At 38.9% G+C, this 18,248-nt stretch overlaps 1 protein-coding gene across 6 annotated transcripts in view; it reads right to left on the reverse strand.

The window, feature by feature from the left end:
* LOC146493331 (uncharacterized) overlaps window positions 1-18,248 on the reverse strand; it is a 41,941-nt gene that overhangs the window by 8,895 nt on the left and 14,798 nt on the right. For 4 of the 6 annotated variants that reach the window (XM_085149599.1, XM_085149598.1, XM_085149596.1 and 1 more), the window contains exons 2-29: window positions 17,679-17,747; window positions 17,261-17,285; window positions 17,135-17,152; window positions 16,817-16,885; window positions 16,056-16,192; window positions 15,861-15,968; window positions 14,030-14,087; window positions 13,899-13,946; window positions 13,475-13,543; window positions 13,126-13,265; window positions 9,929-10,054; window positions 9,772-9,829; window positions 9,603-9,671; window positions 8,280-8,368; window positions 8,068-8,136; window positions 7,936-7,957; window positions 7,828-7,854; window positions 7,640-7,705; window positions 7,415-7,554; window positions 7,029-7,148; window positions 6,707-6,764; window positions 5,277-5,321; window positions 5,102-5,158; window positions 4,621-4,769; window positions 1,732-1,833; window positions 1,592-1,640; window positions 1,422-1,502; window positions 636-1,184 (exon numbers count right to left, since the gene is read on the reverse strand). In XM_085149599.1, the coding sequence (XP_085005725.1) occupies window positions 636-1,184; window positions 1,422-1,502; window positions 1,592-1,640; window positions 1,732-1,833; window positions 4,621-4,769; window positions 5,102-5,158; window positions 5,277-5,321; window positions 6,707-6,764; window positions 7,029-7,148; window positions 7,415-7,554; window positions 7,640-7,705; window positions 7,828-7,854; window positions 7,936-7,957; window positions 8,068-8,136; window positions 8,280-8,368; window positions 9,603-9,671; window positions 9,772-9,829; window positions 9,929-10,054; window positions 13,126-13,265; window positions 13,475-13,543; window positions 13,899-13,946; window positions 14,030-14,087; window positions 15,861-15,968; window positions 16,056-16,192; window positions 16,817-16,885; window positions 17,135-17,152; window positions 17,261-17,285; window positions 17,679-17,747 (2,617 nt within the window). Of the gene's footprint in view, window positions 1-635; window positions 1,185-1,421; window positions 1,503-1,591; window positions 1,641-1,731; window positions 1,834-4,620; window positions 4,770-5,101; window positions 5,159-5,276; window positions 5,322-6,706; window positions 6,765-7,028; window positions 7,149-7,414; window positions 7,555-7,639; window positions 7,706-7,827; window positions 7,855-7,935; window positions 7,958-8,067; window positions 8,137-8,279; window positions 8,369-9,602; window positions 9,672-9,771; window positions 9,830-9,928; window positions 10,055-11,666; window positions 13,095-13,125; window positions 13,266-13,474; window positions 13,544-13,898; window positions 13,947-14,029; window positions 14,088-15,860; window positions 15,969-16,055; window positions 16,193-16,816; window positions 16,886-17,134; window positions 17,153-17,260; window positions 17,286-17,678; window positions 17,748-18,248 lie in introns of those variants that run through there. The other 2 variants (XM_085149601.1, XM_085149600.1) reach the window with 2 other exon arrangements.

The raw sequence follows: 18,248 nt of genomic DNA on the forward strand, positions 1-18,248 counted from the left end.
AACTAACTGTAGATGAAGTTCTAGGTCAGAGGTGAGAGATACATTTTGCTTGTAACTGCATAGCAACAGTTGATGCAAGAGGTGTTAAAATAAGCATGAAACGAACAAGTCAACAGGAACCATCTGGAGGGGGAGACTGTTGAAACAAACAGCCATGTATGGTAAAAATGTTGCTGATAATGGAAACTTGTCTGTCATTAACTGTTAATCAATCATTAACTGTAACTGATGCATGTTATATTCTTTGCTGACGCAAGAAGGGGCTGAACCCTGACATATTAAAACCATTTTGAAGTGTGCTTTTTAGCAAAGGTCTGTTGATGTTGTTACAGTATACATCTTCCCACATGTGTGCTTAATAAAATCATCGTTTGACTGAACTCATCTGGGCCAGTGTTGGTTTGTTCTTATCCTCAATATCAAAGAATTGGGACAATACCATCCATGTTTTCTCCTTCCTAGAATATTTTTAGATAAAAATACTTAGCTCTCCTTATAATCAAGAAACAAGTAAAGCCATAATTATTAAAATAAATAAAAATCTATTACACATTATTGAAAGCCAAGAGGAGTAAACCAACTCTCTTGACATATCAAAACAAAAACAGTAAGACAGTCTTCAAAACCTTCCAAACCTTCGTCAATTGCCGCTTTGCAGGCTTCATCTTCATTGTTCTCCTTCTTTATGCTAATATCAGACATTTTTGGGGCTTTGTCACACGAGTCTTCTCTGGAGGTCAGACGCTGTCTTTTAGGGCCCATTTCTCTCCCCACACACTCAGTAGGACACGAGTCCTCTTGCGATGTTTCAGACACACTGTGCTGTCTTTTTCTTTCCATTTCTTTGTAATTCTTCAACTGTGCTGGGACATCTTTGCTACTTCTGCCATCTTCTATCCCAGCGTCTGCACCATTATCTTTGTTAGCGTTGTGGCAGCTTTGCTTCGCCTCAGCTGATCCTTTTATTTTAGCCTCTTCTGGCTCCTGCTTTATCGCCCGACACACCTCACCTGGATTGTTCATCACTTCTGAAGCCGCTTCACTTTTCAACCCCGAGTCATTTTCACTTGGTGTCGGTGTGTCACGCTCTTTTTTGATTTCTTCTACACAGACTGTGTTGGTGCTGCCATTTTTCTGACAGACACCTCTCACACGTTGCTCATCTTTTACAGTTATCCTCGGAACTGAGAGAAAATAAATAAAAAAAAAAAATAATAATAATAATAATAATAATAATAATAATACACAAGTCAGTCTGAGTACAGTTCTCATATTAGGCATCCATTCTGGAAACAAAAAACAGCAAGTCAGCTTTCCAAATAAAGACAATGCAATGCCACCCTGGGAGCCACACATGCACATTTACTGCTTGGACAATACTGAACATCTATATGATTCTTAAAACATTTTAGTGTACTTACCCAGTTTTCTATGAAGTTTTATTTGGGGTTTAAGCTTTTTGTTCTCAGTTTTCCACTTTACACGGTCCAAGATTTTGGTTGCTGGAAAAGAACACATGAAAAGTGTCCAACCCAATGTATCTGCAGATGCCACTGAAAAAAAAACCATTAACTGCAACATAAATACTCACCTATAAAGTAGGAGTATGGCTCCTTAATGGGACGCTGCAAATATATTACCTTCGAGAGAAGACAGATTCAAAAGCATAAGTGTGGAAAGAGCAAACGTTTAAATTAAATCAACCATCTTTATCAACCTAGTAGAGAATACCTGTATGTGAGATTTATTGTGAATTGTTGCTGCCTGTTTTGCCAAGTCCAGTAATGTCTCTGCATCAGCGTTGGAATCCAGTGAGCCTGGGTGGAAACGGTCCTACGCACAGAGATGAACACAAGCTTTATTGACATGTCTTCAGTTCAGTTCTCTGGGATTCATTTCCCTACATTATTTGCATTTACTGGACACTTCAGACAGTAGGAATTAAACCTGATACAACATTTCCAACTTTCATGACTCAATAAGCTTCCTTTTTCCTGCAGTTGCTCATATGACTCCAAGCTGCAAGCTTTTACATCATCTTCAGCTAACATTTGCTAATAAAAGTTTCTAAACTTTGTTACAAAGACTGATTCTTTAAGTGAAAGACTCAGCATTAGTCCTTTTTAGTTTTACTAAACAGTTACAGAAGGAGGAAGGAAAAAAAAGCCCATTATAAACCATTTTATTTAAACATTTTGAAATAGTCTCAGATTTGATTTGAGAACAGAAATGCAGGAGGAAGAATACACTTCTTCTGGTACCTCCTGTCATCATTTTCTTCAAATTTACTGCAAATGATGAAAATAAAAATAATTCATACTGGAAAAGTGAGAGTGCACTATAAAAAAAAAAAAAAGTATTTATCTCACAACACATAGGTGTAAGACGAATAGTGTGTGAGTGTATGTACCAATATTGTACCAAGAGTTCTCCACATACAGCTCTAACTGAAGTGAGAGATTGAGACCACATGCACCCTCAAGTTTCTCTGATAGCAGGCAGATGGGCTAATTGGCTTGGGATACACAGTGCCAAGGGGCCTCGTAGGAGATAGAGTTGGAACCATATAGGAATGGAAATAGGGAGAGCTGGAAAGTACTAGATTTTCTGAATTCCTAGCAGGGTAATGCAGGGAAGACACTGTGCGATTTTTTTCAGTCGCGCGATTCAGCTCCTGCTCAAACTGTACAGGGTCTCACACTATAAGGCCCGATGCTCTGATGCGACCCGAGTGCTCAAACTGTGCGTCCATAAAATGAAGGTTATAACAGAAATTCTGTCGCTCGCTCTCCCTCTCTGTCTTTCACACACACACACCATCAACTTTGCTAAATTGCTAATTGAAAACATTGATCAGGCAGCTGTGATTGAGCAGCAGTGTAAATCCAACTATTTTCACAGTTGTTGTGGTCGTGATAATTTTGTGAGGCCACATCGAAAAGGCTCGGATGAGCTTTCCAAAGTTCTACAAGTGCCTCCATCGCTTGTGTCCAGATCACACGCTGCACTGCCGTGCTACTCCGTCTTTTTCACGACATTTATATGTTTGCGCGTGCACAGTGTGAGAAGCTGTGGTGAAACCCTCATGACAGTCGTGAGGATTTCAAACAGGTTTGAAACCTCCCGACCAAGCGATTGATGATCGGGAGCTGGTCGTGAGGTGTTAATCGCTTCTCGTTACCCCACGTATACGACACGATGCAGGCCAAAAATCGGGCCGATCACCAAAACGGTCGCACGACTTAAAAACCTGCTCAAAATGGGCCAAAAATCGCAGTGTATGCCCAGCATGGAGTCACTGATTCAGCGACCTTGGTAGAGCTTCAATAATTTGGAGGTGTTTTTTGTCTAGCCTTTTCAGTTTAGTGAACTTGTATTGAAGAAAAAAAAAAAGAAAAAAAAAAATCCCCTTTGCCATCCAGTGGGATTTTTTGCACCCTTTAAAATAAATTAGGGATAATTTTGACAAGTGTAGTTTAAACAAATTATCAGTTCTCTACCTCAAAGTTTGGGGTTTCCAAATCTCAAACTCTGCTGAGATTGACCATCAAAACATTTTTGGGATGACTTTAAAATAGTCCACATTTTAAAGCCATTTAAAACAAACAACCCCCCCCCCCCCCCCCCCCAAAAAATAAAAGGGGGGCGGGTGGCGGCCACCACCTGTTCTGAAGATTGATTTAGTAATGACATTTTATCAGTGGAAACAATGTTTACAAGTTAAAAATAAATGTAATGCAGAATTTATTTATTTTTTTAGAAAATATTAAATTACTTTTACCCTAATTTTTTTTAACTCACTGAAACCAGTAACTCGATGCAGAGCTGTCCCATTGTCTTTTTAAAATCCTACAGCAGTATGAGTATCATTAGCTAGCATTAATTTAGTTTGCTAATAGCTTTTGCAGAAAACCGTTAGAGCCACAATGTTAGCCCACAAGCTATCACAACCAACATTTGCACAGCTAATTTTAGCTATGGGAAAAAAAAGAGCCGACATTTAGACCATCTCGTTTTACCTAGAAGCTTCATAATTACATAATCACGTTCTTTCCATCTGTTTAATTGATAACTACTGACTAGCTTAACAGGATAATGTTATGGTGGCTAATATGCCTGGTAGCTAACAAATTCAACTAAAGATTATTTTACACTCACCTGAAAAAAAAAAAAAAAAAAACTTTCTTGCACTTATTTAAATAAATTATCTGTTAGCGTTGTCTTTTTGGCAGTTGTTTAAGTGTTAAATATAGATTAAATAGAAATAAAACGTAAAGTGATTAAATAAAGTTGCCATGGAGTCAATACTTTCCCCCAGGGTCCTAAGTCCCCCCTGTTTAAATTTAGAGTTTACCAAAAATATACAAGTCACTCTTCCACGGTACACACTTTACTCCTTTGTATCTAATATCCAAATCAGTATCATGCATCAATGCATGCAGACATGGGTAAGTGGGCCTGCTGAAGTTCAGAGCATGTGAATGAAGAAGGAAAGTGATTAAAGTTGGTTACTGGTGCCACTGCCAGATGGGCTGTTCAGAGTATTTCAGAAACTGCTGATCTTCTAGGGATTTTTGCAAAAAAGAACTTGGATATTCAAAATAAAAAGAAGATATTCACCAGGAATTTTGCCACGTGTTCACGGCTGAATGCATGGTCGTAGCATTCGTGCTCTGACAGCCTCCTCTCACAGAGCAAACACAGAAAATGTGCTTCTGGGGAATTGGGTTCTTTGACATATAAATTATACATCACGATGAACTCGATGCCTGCAATGAAGAGATTAAAAGGAAGAATGAAAACAGCAGTTGCAATCTGAGTAAAAATTTATTTCTATAGCACCTTTAGAGATAAACATCCCAAAGTGCTTCAGAACAAAATACCCAAGCACAAAATACAAAACATTAACCAAACAAGTCTTAATTATTAATTTTTTTTTAGCTGTTTCTGTTATAGTGCCATTACTCTCTTCATCATCTCCTTCCTCAACTCAACCAGCATCATTACAGTGGGATACAGAATTGGTGAGATTCACTCTCTTCTGAGTCATAATAAGAATATTTTATACAGACCTTGACAGTATTATTCTAGTAGTACTTACCAAGTAGAGGAAATGATTCATGTCCTTGGAGTTTGCTATATGTTTGACAAGGTGGAACTGCAGAGGCATAAACAATAACAAGCAAAAATCATTATTTAAAGAAAAAAAAAAAAAGTTGAATTAAAGTGACCCTTTCAATTTAAAAAACAAAAATTAAAACCAACTTATCACTAACCTTCATTCTTCAAGACATTGTGCTGTTGTTCAAGTCCCTCCAGTACTGAAGTCAAAACAGAATTTTTTAAATATTGTGGGGTTTTGTTTTTTTTTTTAATTTATCCCCCCCCCCCCCAATAGCAGATGTTCACTGCAGGGTGCATACAGAATTTTATCAAACACGTAAACATTTCTACATGTTCAAGTTTCAGATTCATCTTTTAAAAAAATAAAAATAAAAAAAATTAACATTTCCCTCCTCATCAACAAACACAGAATGTCTGGCAAATATAAAACAAAAATAATTAAAAGTGTGCAGGCACAGCAGCAGGGTACACAAAAGTCCCCACTTGTTTGCTTCTAATAGACCAGCGGTCCCCGACCTTTTTTGCGCCACGGACCGGTTTGTGCCCGACAATATTTTCACGGACCGGCCTTTAAGGAGTCGCGGATAAATACAACAAAATAAAACTTGTACCGGTACCGAAAAAATTAGATTTATTCATAACACATGTGAAAAGACCCAGGAAAACAGAGTTAACGAAATAACGCTAAAAACCATACATTTCACACCCCAGTCTCAACTCTCGCAGCCCGGTACCAAATGACTCACGGACCGGCCCGGGGGTTGGGGACCGCTGTAATAGACAACACACCATGTGCACTATTTTTGATATTAGGAGAACGGACTGCTCAGCATCTCTGGTCTCTTCCTGTTATTCAATCACTATAGCCAAGTACAGCTTGGCAACTCAGTTTAAAAAAAAAAAAAAAAAAAAAAAGTATTGCTCAAAGTTACCACAGACCAACATCGGCACACAAAAACAGGATGTTAACCATGAATCACAAGCAACAGTTCAATGTGAGCATGTAGTGGTTAGCACATTCGCCTTATGCACGAAAGGTCACCCCAGGGTGAGACTGAGCAGAGATACAAACAAACCGAGCCTGTGTGGGCCATGAGCTCCAAGCTTGGATAAATGGGAGGGTTGTGTCAGGATGGGTACCCACATGAATACTTTTGTGCATTTCCTAATTTAATTCCCACATCATTTTCTTGATGATTTTTCCTTTCACCTACTACACTAGCTAAACACATCCCTATGTACACATACAACTTCATACAGCCCTGAACACACATACTGACGGCCATATAAAGAACTTCCAGCTTTGGGCACGTTTGCATGCTCAATATATGGTTCTGGTTCAGACCCATGTGAATAAATATTTTTTTTAAAAATTGGAAGTCTTTTTCCATTGTCTGGAGATGGATCTGCAAATTTTGATTTTGCACACCAGATGGTCTTCCTGACTGGGAAGGACAAACCAAGGACCTTATGTGTTAACCACTACACTATGGAGCCACTGCCTCCTTTCTGACCCCCCCCCCCCCCCCCCCTGCATTAAACTAAAGCTGTCTGTATATATAAAAATATATATAGTTCTTACCTTTTTCAAAAGTAGGAGGACTGAGCCTGTAAAATACTGACCATGGCATATCAAGAACCTGGGAAACAAAGATTACATTGTAATATAATATATTAAAAAAAAAAAAAAAAAAAAAGTAAGAGAAAAAAATAATGATAGAGTCAGCAGGAAATGATTCCCCTTACATTACAACTACATTAACAGGTGTTTTTAAAAATTTGGGATTTTCCTGCTTTAATTTTGAAACATATCTTCATTCACATAAAGTGAATGTTAGTTCAGTTTTAATTTCTGGATTTATAAAAAGAGCTGAGCCCCCTTGGTTCATTAATTTGCATTTTACCTTCAGAACCACCTCCCTTGGTCTTGCCTCCATCTCTTCCTCCCACGCCTTTAATTTTAGTGTTTGATAATCCTGCAGATTCTCCCAGCCGAAAGGCAGCTGCCAGGGATTCTCATACAGCTAAGAGTAGAAAACAAAAGTCGCTCATTACAAACTGTATGTTTCATCAGAGCCCGTCTATGTAATATAGAGTACTGTGCAATCAAGGGCTTGAGCTGCCCCTAATTTCTTGATTTTGTAAGGAAAGCTATGAACTAAATGTAGGAATTAATGTGATAGTTGTGATATCAGTACACTGGAGCAACAGCACAAATAAAAATACAATTTCAGCTACATCACTGTCGCTTATACTAATCAATGCAGTAAATAATAACTTAAAACCTCACCAGTGTGAACACAACATGTTTTCGGGAGTTTAAGTGTGGCTCAATCAAGGACTGACAGACACACTCCTGACAAGCAAAGCATATGTAAAAAGGCTCGACATCAGCTTCTGTGGTAATGCAGGACACAATCAAGGTTGTACCTAAAAGAAAAACAGAAACCAAAAAACAAAATTATAGCAAACATTTTTCAAATCTACCGTATGAAAACAAAGCGAGCAAACTTACCAATGACTGGCTGTTTTTTCTTGAAGCATTCCATGACATACAAGTGTAAGTGAAGGAAAAACTGAGCTGTGATAAAGAGAATGAATTGAGCAACAGCAGAAGGCCATCTGGGACTTTTCTAAAATACAACTATACAAATATGTGAAAATAATGAGTTCTGTGATAGCAAATCAAATACGTATGTGTACCTTTTCTCTCATAGCCTTCAAATCCTTCTGTTGTAAGAAGAAAAGAAAAAAAGTCAAATCCAATTTGAACTCCTATTACACAAAACATGAAAAAGAAAAGAAAATTACCTTCAAAGAGTTTCCACAACATCTGGAGAAGATCAAAACAAAGAGTTTTTACTACACGTTTAATTAGCAAATCTCAAAAACAAAAAAACAACAAAAAAAACCCCACTAAGGAAATCAAAACAGTCACTGTACCTCCCTGTGTCTTGGATTTGACAGATGATGGAGATATTGAGATATGTTTTTCAACGTCAGACAGCAGTCCTGTTGCAAAGAGACAGATGTGAAACAAGACTGTCCAGACAGTCGGTGCATTGGAAATTTTATTTTTTTTTAATTAAAAATAAATAAATAAACAGCCAGCGGTACAGCAGCAACATCAAGGCTATTAAGGACAAATTAATCACCTGACACAGCAGTTTACATCTTGGGTAGTATGCGAGCAGCTCTGAAGGTTCGCTTGCAGGTGCTGACTCATTTTTGACAGCATGATACTCTGAAAAGAGAAAGTATTGTAATGACATTAAAAAACGGTTTTGAAGGTTTTAAAGGACATAAAAACATGGATTTTCTGTCAACTGATTTCTTTAATGATCTTATCCAACAGCCAAACACCAACCTAAGTTTTGGTGAATTTTTGGCAGGTCCTAAATTTTGTCTTCTTTAGACAGTGTGTCAGTTTATTATACTAACTTATTATACTGCCATTTTACATGCGTGTCCACCTTAGTGTGTGTCTGTGGCCCACATTTAGGTGAAGCGGTGTGGCAGCTCGATTGGTGCCGATATGTTCTCAGTGAGCCAACTGTGTGGTTTATGTTCTTAACTATAACCAGTTTTCACTTAATTAGAAGTACAGATGCACTGTATAGACCAGAGTACTGGGACAGGCCTGTTATCACATTCAGGTGTTTTCAGTTGCATTGCCACAGCTGTATCAGATCAACTGATTAGCCATGCAATCAAACATATGAACACTTGTGAACGAACGGGGCGCTTTCTGGAACTCACTGGATTTGAACGTGGTACTGGAATAACTGGTCTGCTTGGGAAAAGTCTTCCCTGCTAGATATTCAGCTGTAAATTGTGTTGTTGCAAAGTGACTCAGAAGACCGCGTAACGTTACAGAGCAAGGTTCGGCAAGTGCTGAGTCACTGACTCTTAGACTCAGTGGCTGCAGAGCTTCCAAAAAAAAACAAAAAACAAAAAAACAAAACAAAAACCCCTTCCCCAGGAGTTTCATGCTGGTGTGAAGTATAGGCGGTCCAGGACTTTTGTCCTTTTATTTAAATTTAGCTTGGTATCCTATAAATAAAAAGTTGGATAGAAATTGAAGCACCAATTTATCCAATTTACTCAAGTAAAAGAAATGGACCTGAAATGTACTGAAATTATATATAGTAGCTCTTTGAAGCGTATTTTACCAGCTACTTTTGTGGCACGCCAACATACCATTCTCTTAATTTTCTGCCAACCATTATTGGTAAAAATGCTTTTCTGTCACAGATTTGCTCTCATTTTCCTACTGATACAGAGTATACAGCATTCAGATAGAATATATAGAGTAAAATTACAAATAGTCATATTGGCTACAGGTAGCTGAAAACTCTACACATGTACAGTAACAAAATATACTTTTACTTCAATTTGAACATCTCCAAGTTTGACATAGCTGTGCGGAACACAGCAGTTACTCAAGTCTGATAACAGAAGACTCCCTGATACATTACCCAGCTTCTTCCCTGGTTTGATGGCTGGTTTCAAGCTGCACTTCTTGATATATTCCAGGGTCGTCAAAGCTACAAGATCAATTGGCACAACATTACTCTACACTGCACTAAAAAGCCAGTTTGTGCAGATGAATAAATCCTAAACCAAGGTTTAAAATTAGACACCCACCTTCTGTGTAGCTTTTAAAGTTTACGGACTTGAATTCAGCGGGCTCCAGGCTCACTTGCTACAGCAACAAAATAAATAAAATTGTATTTTCACATTAAGAAAAATTAATGCCTCCAATCATCTTAAAAGCCTGAATAGAAACCTCACATATACATACTTTCAAATCATTTTTTCCATGAATCTTCTCCGTCTGCTTTGCCAAGTCAAGCATCATGGATTCAAAGGAGGGCTTGTGCTCCGAGTAGCACTCTTTTGACAACAATGTAGAGGGATGCCACACTTTCTGCAAAGAAATTCAAAGTAATTTACATATTACTCCCCACCTTTCTACAGTGAAGGCCAAACATGGCTGTTCTTACATATCGTTACAGAGTCGCAGGAATAACAGAGCACCACAGGTACATTCATGGGGGGGGGGGGGGGGGGGGGGGGGGAAGGGGGAAGTACACTCAATCGAAATGGAAATAACTTTCCCATTTTATCTGCACAAGAAAATAATGGCTGTTCTGTGAAAATCACATTAACCTAGATGCAGTAATTCAAGCAAGTTAGTTGAAGTCATTGCCACACAAACACGCACGCGCACACACACATCTCTGAGGACAGGAAGACCACAACCACCACCACAATTAGAGCATCTGATGTTCTCAAGAGCTCCCAGATAATTAAGGAAGAAGCTAGGGAGGTTAAAAAAAAAAGCTGTCACTAGCAGGTCATGAGCCCAGCACAAAGCTGATATACTCAAACTGTCAAACAATAAATAACCAAACCAGCATGTCGTTGGACAGTGCACGCAGGCACAGAAAAAAGCAAACTCCCTACCACCCAGAGATTCAAACCAATGAACTTCTTGTTACGCAGCACTCACTTCCCCACCACTCTGTCTTGTAAATCTTTCTACTGACAGCGAAGTCATTCAGATTGCCTGAGGCTTTTAACCCACTTTTCATCAACTGGCTGCCACAAGAGCAGATCAACCGATACAAAACCTCCAAATTTCATTGCTAAAAGCAACTCAGTCCTTGTATCTACATCAGAAAGAGACGACTGCACATTTGATTTGTAAAGGAAGTATGCTGGGAAAAGCCTTCGTTTTAAAAAGCATAAAGTACACTTTAAGTATAGACTATAGTTTACCAGTGAACGTAGGCAAACATAGACAAATCAAAGACAGAGTAGGTCATTTAAAGCAGAGGAACCTCATGAACTATAAAACTGAAAACGTGGTAAAAAATACTAATGGACTGCCTCTTCCTCAGGGCTGGCATGTGGCAGATGTAAACGCTCCAAGATGTGTCTCAAAGATAAGAGACTCTTGTGGAACGGTCTGGTGAGTAGAGTGCCGCTGGGCTGAGAGGCAGAGCTGGAAGGCAAAGACGAATCCTCTGGACACAGGACAGGCAAATGCTTGAAATCTGTCTGAAGATGCTCCTCTAAACGGAGGTCACGGACCATATCACCCTCCGGAGCCAGAAGGCGGCTGGCCATGTGAGACGACACCTGCCGTCAGTTTTGCTCCAACGATGCTGAGGACAGGTGAAAGTTGGAAGGGACACAAAGGAAGGGAGGATTTAGGAAGAGATGAGAGAGTTGAGATCCAAAGGGACAGAATCTTTTTGGAAGGTTTGATACAAATAGTAGTGGAAGCATTCCCCATATAGGGGATTCCTGGGAATTATGAAGGGAAGCTGAAAGGTTCTTTGCAAGCTGATAAAAAGGAAGCTAGCAGGCTGGAACCAACACACTGGAGGCTCGGGGCTTGACTGGAAAGGAGACCATCGTTGGCTTCAAAAGTCACTGGAATATTCCAAAATGAGCACAAAAGGCATCCATCTGTCACATGCGGGTATTCTAAAAACCTGAGCTTAGAAAAAAGAAAAAAAAAAAAAAATTACCAATACAGTGGGCTTCAGTTTGCGTTGAATCTCTCCAGGGATGTTAATGCTGGAGAGGAGACTTCTCCTTGAAGACAGCACCTTCGTAGCTCTCTGCAGGAGCAATCTACCGTCCGCTGTATCCATTGTATGCCAAATTGTTCTGTGACCAGCTCAGTTCAAACAGACGATCCACATGCAATTCCAAAAGGAACTTAACAAACGAAAAGCGAGCTTCTCTTTCAGAAAGCTGATACAAAAACCACTTGGTCAAGTAAAACATAGCGAGAAAGCCAAAAGGGAAAAAACACAAGAACAAGTAAAAACAAGTAATCCCCAAAGAAAACCAACACCAAACAGGAACACACAAGGAAAAAAATCTGAACCAGAAATGGCTGGAAAGTTTGAGTACTGAATCATACACAGACAATCTAGCAAATGAGCTGTGCAAATCAAGAAACTTATACACAGGGGGGACTGATTGGATAATCAACCACATGTGTGAAAGATACAAAAGCAGGAGTAACCATATGTAGACACAAAGGGTAAGGAATTTACAAAATAAAACAGGAAGTTGTTTGAAGTGATGTCACAGAGGGACACAGAGTGACTTTGGTGGGTGGAGGGAGTGAACCAAACATAAATAAAATCTGAAATCAAAGCCTAGATTTCAATCTCAAGCAAACTGGTGCCAAAGTGATTGACAATACCGCGAAACAGTCGCAAGAAGATCTTTCTGATGAAGAGGGTATTATTGACTTCTGAGGTGGAAAAAGTGTGCTTAATTTCTTTTATTAATAAATTTATATCTATTGATAATTTTGCTGACTGATTGAAAGAGTCTAGCAGTGATGTTCAAGCGTACCACAATTAGGTCCAGGAGCTGAATCAAAGAATCGTATTTGCTTGACGTAAAATTGTAAATAAATAAATACTGTCATCACCCACCTCGCAGATGGATCTTTGTTTTTCAGTGGTATCACAAATTCAATTTCTTGATGCATGCTCAATCATCCAGGTAAGTAAATCACCAAAGGTTGATTCTGTTCATCTGGACGTAGCGTTTTCAGAGGGAGAAACGTTTCGTCACTTATCCAAGTGACTTCTTCAGTCTCAGCTGACTGCAGGTTTCCCCAATCTTATAAACAGTACATTTGCATAATGACTGAAACCAGCCCACTGAAGGAACAATGGGCTGGGAGGTCAGTTTCTTCATCATAATTATGCAAATTCTCATGACCATTGATCAACAACCATTGACCAATGGCCATGAGTACCATTCACAAACCAAGTGTGTTTCCTTTTGAAACGGTCTTAATTCCACCTACTTCACATACAAGTGTCAGTTCTACAGGCAGAAACATGCGTGTGCCATGGGTTCCCCAGTTTCACCCATCGTAAAATTTGAAATCCTCTAAGTTACAACTCATCTCAAGCAATTAACTTAATTAATATGGTCTTTGATGCCACTGCTACTTACAAAATACCAAAAGATGTGGTCAAAGCTCAGGACGTGTTTGATGATCACGTGGGCGCCCACTGTTAGGCCGCAGAGCGTGCAGAGGTAATGCTTCTTCTCATCTGCTCCGACACAAACGCACTCGACGAGGTGCTGCATGCCTGTAAGATCACGATGACACAGACAGTTTAGAGGAGAGGAAACCAGTTTGTCAAACTCTGCCCCGCTGGTATGTCAAGGACGAAAAAAGGGATTGTTAATCATGCTGTTGAAGTTCTCCAAAAATGAGCATTCTTTTACTTGAGCAAATGAATGAATGAGTTCATTTAAAAATAAATATGGCTTTGTCATTTTGGCGGTTGTTACTGACCAAGAAGCGGATGCTTCCTGTTGCTGTCTTTTTGGTAAGCCAGGATCGTCATCTTCCCTGGCTTGAAAGCTAAGAGGGAAAATGATTAGATTCAAGTGATTAAACACTGACTGAAAGACAGTAATAAAGAGTAAATGTGAACAGATATATATTTGGTAAATAAAGGTGTCACAACAAGATAAATGACAGAGCTTTAAGTCATAATATGAAAACAAACCACATAATGTGGCTGAAACATGATATGTGCGATACCATGAAGAGTGTCAGACTAGCCACAAAACAGACTTTGTGGTGAAGATGATTTGTATTGAGAAAAACCACCTCTGAAAACAGCAGATGGCAGCAGTTTTGATCCTAATTAAGCAGATGTTAAAACACTGAATTCACAACTTGGTTGATCAGTGAGGAAAAAAAGTGCACAAACCTTGAATCAGCTTGAGAAGCTTCTCATTTTCACCTAGAGTGAGCATCACTGCAAAGAAGATTCAGATCATTTTCAGCAACGCAAAACTAAATAAAACTGTCACACAAACACTACATGGATAGATCTTATACCTTCTGAGTAGGTGCTGCTTTTAAGCTTTTCCATAAGATGATCAGGTAAATGCAGCATCTGCAGAGAGAAAATGCAGAATATAACTGTAGAACTGAACTGTAGCTATAAAAAAAATAAAAACACTTTTGTGATCAGCCTGCATTTCTCAAGATATTTTCGTATACCAGATAAAAACAGAGTGATCCACCTGATAGACAAACAAACCAATTTCCCTAAATTTGTTTTTAACTAGAAATCAAAAGGGTTATGTGCTGGATATACAGCAACTGACACTTTATTAGGTATATCTTGTTAGTATCAACTTGCCCCCTGCCACTGCAAATCTCTTGGACAAGTCTGTATAAACCCTAGAGGCGGTCATGTGGGAAAATCCCAGCAGATCAGCAGCTTTAAAACACCTGAACTAGCCAGTCTGGCACCAGCAACCACACCATATGTTCTGTCACTTAAATCATCTTTCCTCCTGTCACATAAAGGAATGTTACTTTTCTGTCACTGTGTTATTATTCACATGCACAATCATTATTTCATCATTACTTCATTAGTCTGCATCACTTATCATTGTCATTATCCGGTTATCATCCTTATTATCATGTATCATTTACCACTCAGTATATTTGCCAGGGCACGCAGAATGACACATTCTAGATGCAATGCTTCATCATGCATAGCACCAGCATAGTGATGGGTCCACAGTAAGTCAGATGAGGACGCTGAACTTTCGTTGGCCTGGCCCTATAATAAATCACACTTTCACACTCGAGTACACAGTTGATATGTTCCCAAACTATATATGGGAAACATCTGGTTTCAAGTCCGGGAAAGGGTTGTTGTTGTTCTGAAGAAGATGATTTCCAGGAATTGTTCTGACGTCATAAAGGCTATAAAGCTTTCTGTATTGGGGCCGAACGGGAAAGACCGGCTTCCCGCACTGTATAATACGTGTGTGTTTAATAAATCACTTTTTGGACACTCCCTAGGACTCTGTCTGCGCTTACTTTTCCTTCCAAATCAAAAGAACCATTACACTCCTCATTCAGATGCTCAGTTTGAACTTCAGCAGGTCATCTTAACCATGTCTACATGCATAAATGAACCGAGTTACTGCCATGTGATCTATTAATTAATTTATTAAGCTTTGAGTAGTGGCATTTGATTAAAGCATTTATTCAATATATTCCGTATATAGTTTCAGTTAGGTTGTTACACATATGAGAGTGGCTTCTGTCTGGTCATGGTCATGGTCATGAGTTTAGTTGGCGAGGTGAGACAGAGTGCATCTGAGGTCGAGACACACACACACACACACACACAGTAGGTAGACTCATTTCTAGGTAAGAGTTCAGGCACAGTTTGTTGTAGGACGTGCGTCTGATGTTCCAGAGATAAGCGAGAGCAAGAAAATCTACAGGAAGCACAGACTGAGAAAATGTTCTTTTCAAATGTGTCAAAAGTCGTTAACAGAACATTTGTGGTTTTGAAACTTATGCATGTGTTGTATCTGCTTGACGCAAGAGGGGGCGTAATAATACGCCCCCTCTTGTATTATTACACAAGCTATAAAACTGCTTGTGTATTGTTAGGAGGAGATTGATATTGATTGTGTGACAGCGTTCATTAAAATCATTGTTTGACGCAACCCTCCTGGACCAGTGTTGTTTTGTATCCCTCCTCAATATCTGAAACCGTAACACTCATGATACGTTTACTTCCACGCTTAAAATCGCCCAACTCTAATCTGGTATATGAATCCTCCTACATTACTTCCACACACACCCACACACACACACCCACACACACACACACACACCCCCCCACACACCCACACACCTGCAAGTCCATAGACGCTTCTTCTTTTACTCGGTTTTTGAGTTCAGTCTCTTTGATTTTCTTGTTGGGGATCCAGGAGAAACTCATTGCATTGGGATCCATGCAATTCTTATCAAAAAGCAAAAAAAATGAATTGATCTTACAAATTAAACACTAAATATTCCTGCTTTATATTTTATGTTGTTCAGTACTCACAATGTAGTTGCTGTAATGGTCCATAGAAAAGAAGTGCCTTAAAACATCACTAGGTAAACTCTTCTCACCACAGATGTGACACAAGTAAAAAGAGGTCCGTGACTCTGGACTGAAACACAGACTCAGCGCAGACAAGCCTGAAAGAAAGTCAATTTAAAACAGGACAATTACTTCAAACATCAAACAAGCTCTTTTGTTTTAAACAGGCTGATGTAATACAATTCCACATTCATCTACATCTAGGTGATAAATCCTATGTTTGTCCGCTCCCCCGTAACACTGCTCTTTTATTAAGGTTACATGAATATACATAGGTTCATTAACATATGACGACTACATACAAACAAAGAGTACCTTGCCTGTGCGTTGTGTAAGTGTGTGTGTGTGTGTGTCCTTAAATGACTTCCCTAAACCTGCTGGTCTGGAAGTCCAGCAGTTCATCTAAACAAAAGGCACTTAGACTAAAACAGACATAGATACGTTTATCCTGCCACAAAACAATAAGAGAAGGTACAACCTCTCCCATGCTCCCAGGATGTGGGTGTGAATGCCAAAGCACTCTGGAATGCACACAAAGTCTTTGCAGACTATTAAAGATCAAACCTCTACCAACATGGTAGAGGTTTGATCTTTAATAGTCTGCAAAGACTTTGTGTGCATTGATTATACAACTCTAAGCATATATGAGTAGATATTTCTAAGCATAAATGACAATCAACAATACAAATCTAACAAGGTGCACTTTGAGAAAATGTACTCACCCACAATGGGATGTTTGAAGCAATTCTTTTTTTCTGGATCCGCAAAAATGATATGGGGTACACCTTTGGCTTTAAAAAGCAAAAACACATGTCAAAGTGAAAGAACAGACTATCTTAAGCTTCCAATAAATAGGGGAGCCTTCTACACCCCGCTTTTAGACCTTATTTAAAGAAAAAAAATGACAAACTTCAGACAACCACCTTCTCAGGACCATCGTAAGCCTTTAGTTGCTAGTTCCAGTGCAAAAACTCTACACATTGCACAGCAATAAATACAAAATAAAAACACTGAACACCAAGAAGAAAAAACAAACTTACCAACATTCTGAAACGTATCTGAAAAGAGGTAAACATTGAAATGAAAAACAGAAAAGATGAAAGAGTATAATAGATCAGAGTTCACATGAACACCAGAATTAATGTCAAGTAAAAACTGAGCATTACCATTTGGGAAAAGGTCTTTCAGTGTCTGTGGATAAAGAACACAGGAAACATGCAGAGATGGTTTATTATTACTTAGGTAAATGTGGGGACTGTCTTATTACAATGTACCACAGTCAACTAATCTTCTCACTCAAATTAATTCTCCTTCTCCTCCTACCACATTACAGAGATAAATTAACAGGTGCATTTAGCCTTTGGCTGGTTAGCACCTTTCTATACTGGTTTGGTGTGTTTACATGCAACTTTGGGTAAAAACAAAAAAACAAAACACCCCCCCCCTCCAAAAAAAAAAAAAAAAAAAAAGGGAAAACACCCTGAGACGATAGGCAATGCAAGGTTACCTCATGCCCCAAAAAAATAAATAGATTAAAAAAAAATGTTAAGTAATATTTCTTAAAATATTAAGTCTAATGCCCACCTGGTGATGTACATCTGAAAGTATGTGCTTCTTGTAATCAAACAGCCTTCTAAATTTGAAGAGGCAGAGCTGTGGAAAAAAACAACAACAAAAGATGCATTAGTCAAAAGTTTTTGCTACACAGCTGAGAGTTTGGCAGATGTTATGCAAATTTAGTGCTTTACACTGTTGCCAGGCAGAAATCCGGTCATTTTAAACAAGTATTCTCTTCTCCAGAGATAGGAAGCAAGATACTGCCTTAATTGTGAAGATCCTGCAAGCCAGAACTTCCTCTACATGTAGGGGTCAAGGGATTAACACAGGTACGGGACAAAGAAAGCTGCATCTTAGTATATAACAAAATTATCTTCTACACATAAGAAGATAATTTTTTATCTTCTTATGTGTTTAGGATTTAACAAACATAAGGCCCATGACCAAAGCCATATCAGCACACATTCAAAGTTCTCTCTTTTCCCCCAATGTGCAATCTAGGTTCGGTATAATGATTTAAAACGATATTGCCACTTAAAATTGTAGCCATGCCACTGTGGAGCAATGTGTCCCTTATACCCTGAACCATGCAGGCAA

The sequence above is a fragment of the Neolamprologus multifasciatus genome, chromosome 22, assembly GCF_963576455.1.
Source record: "Neolamprologus multifasciatus chromosome 22, fNeoMul1.2, whole genome shotgun sequence".
In the NCBI taxonomy this organism is placed as follows: Eukaryota; Metazoa; Chordata; class Actinopteri; order Cichliformes; family Cichlidae; genus Neolamprologus; species Neolamprologus multifasciatus.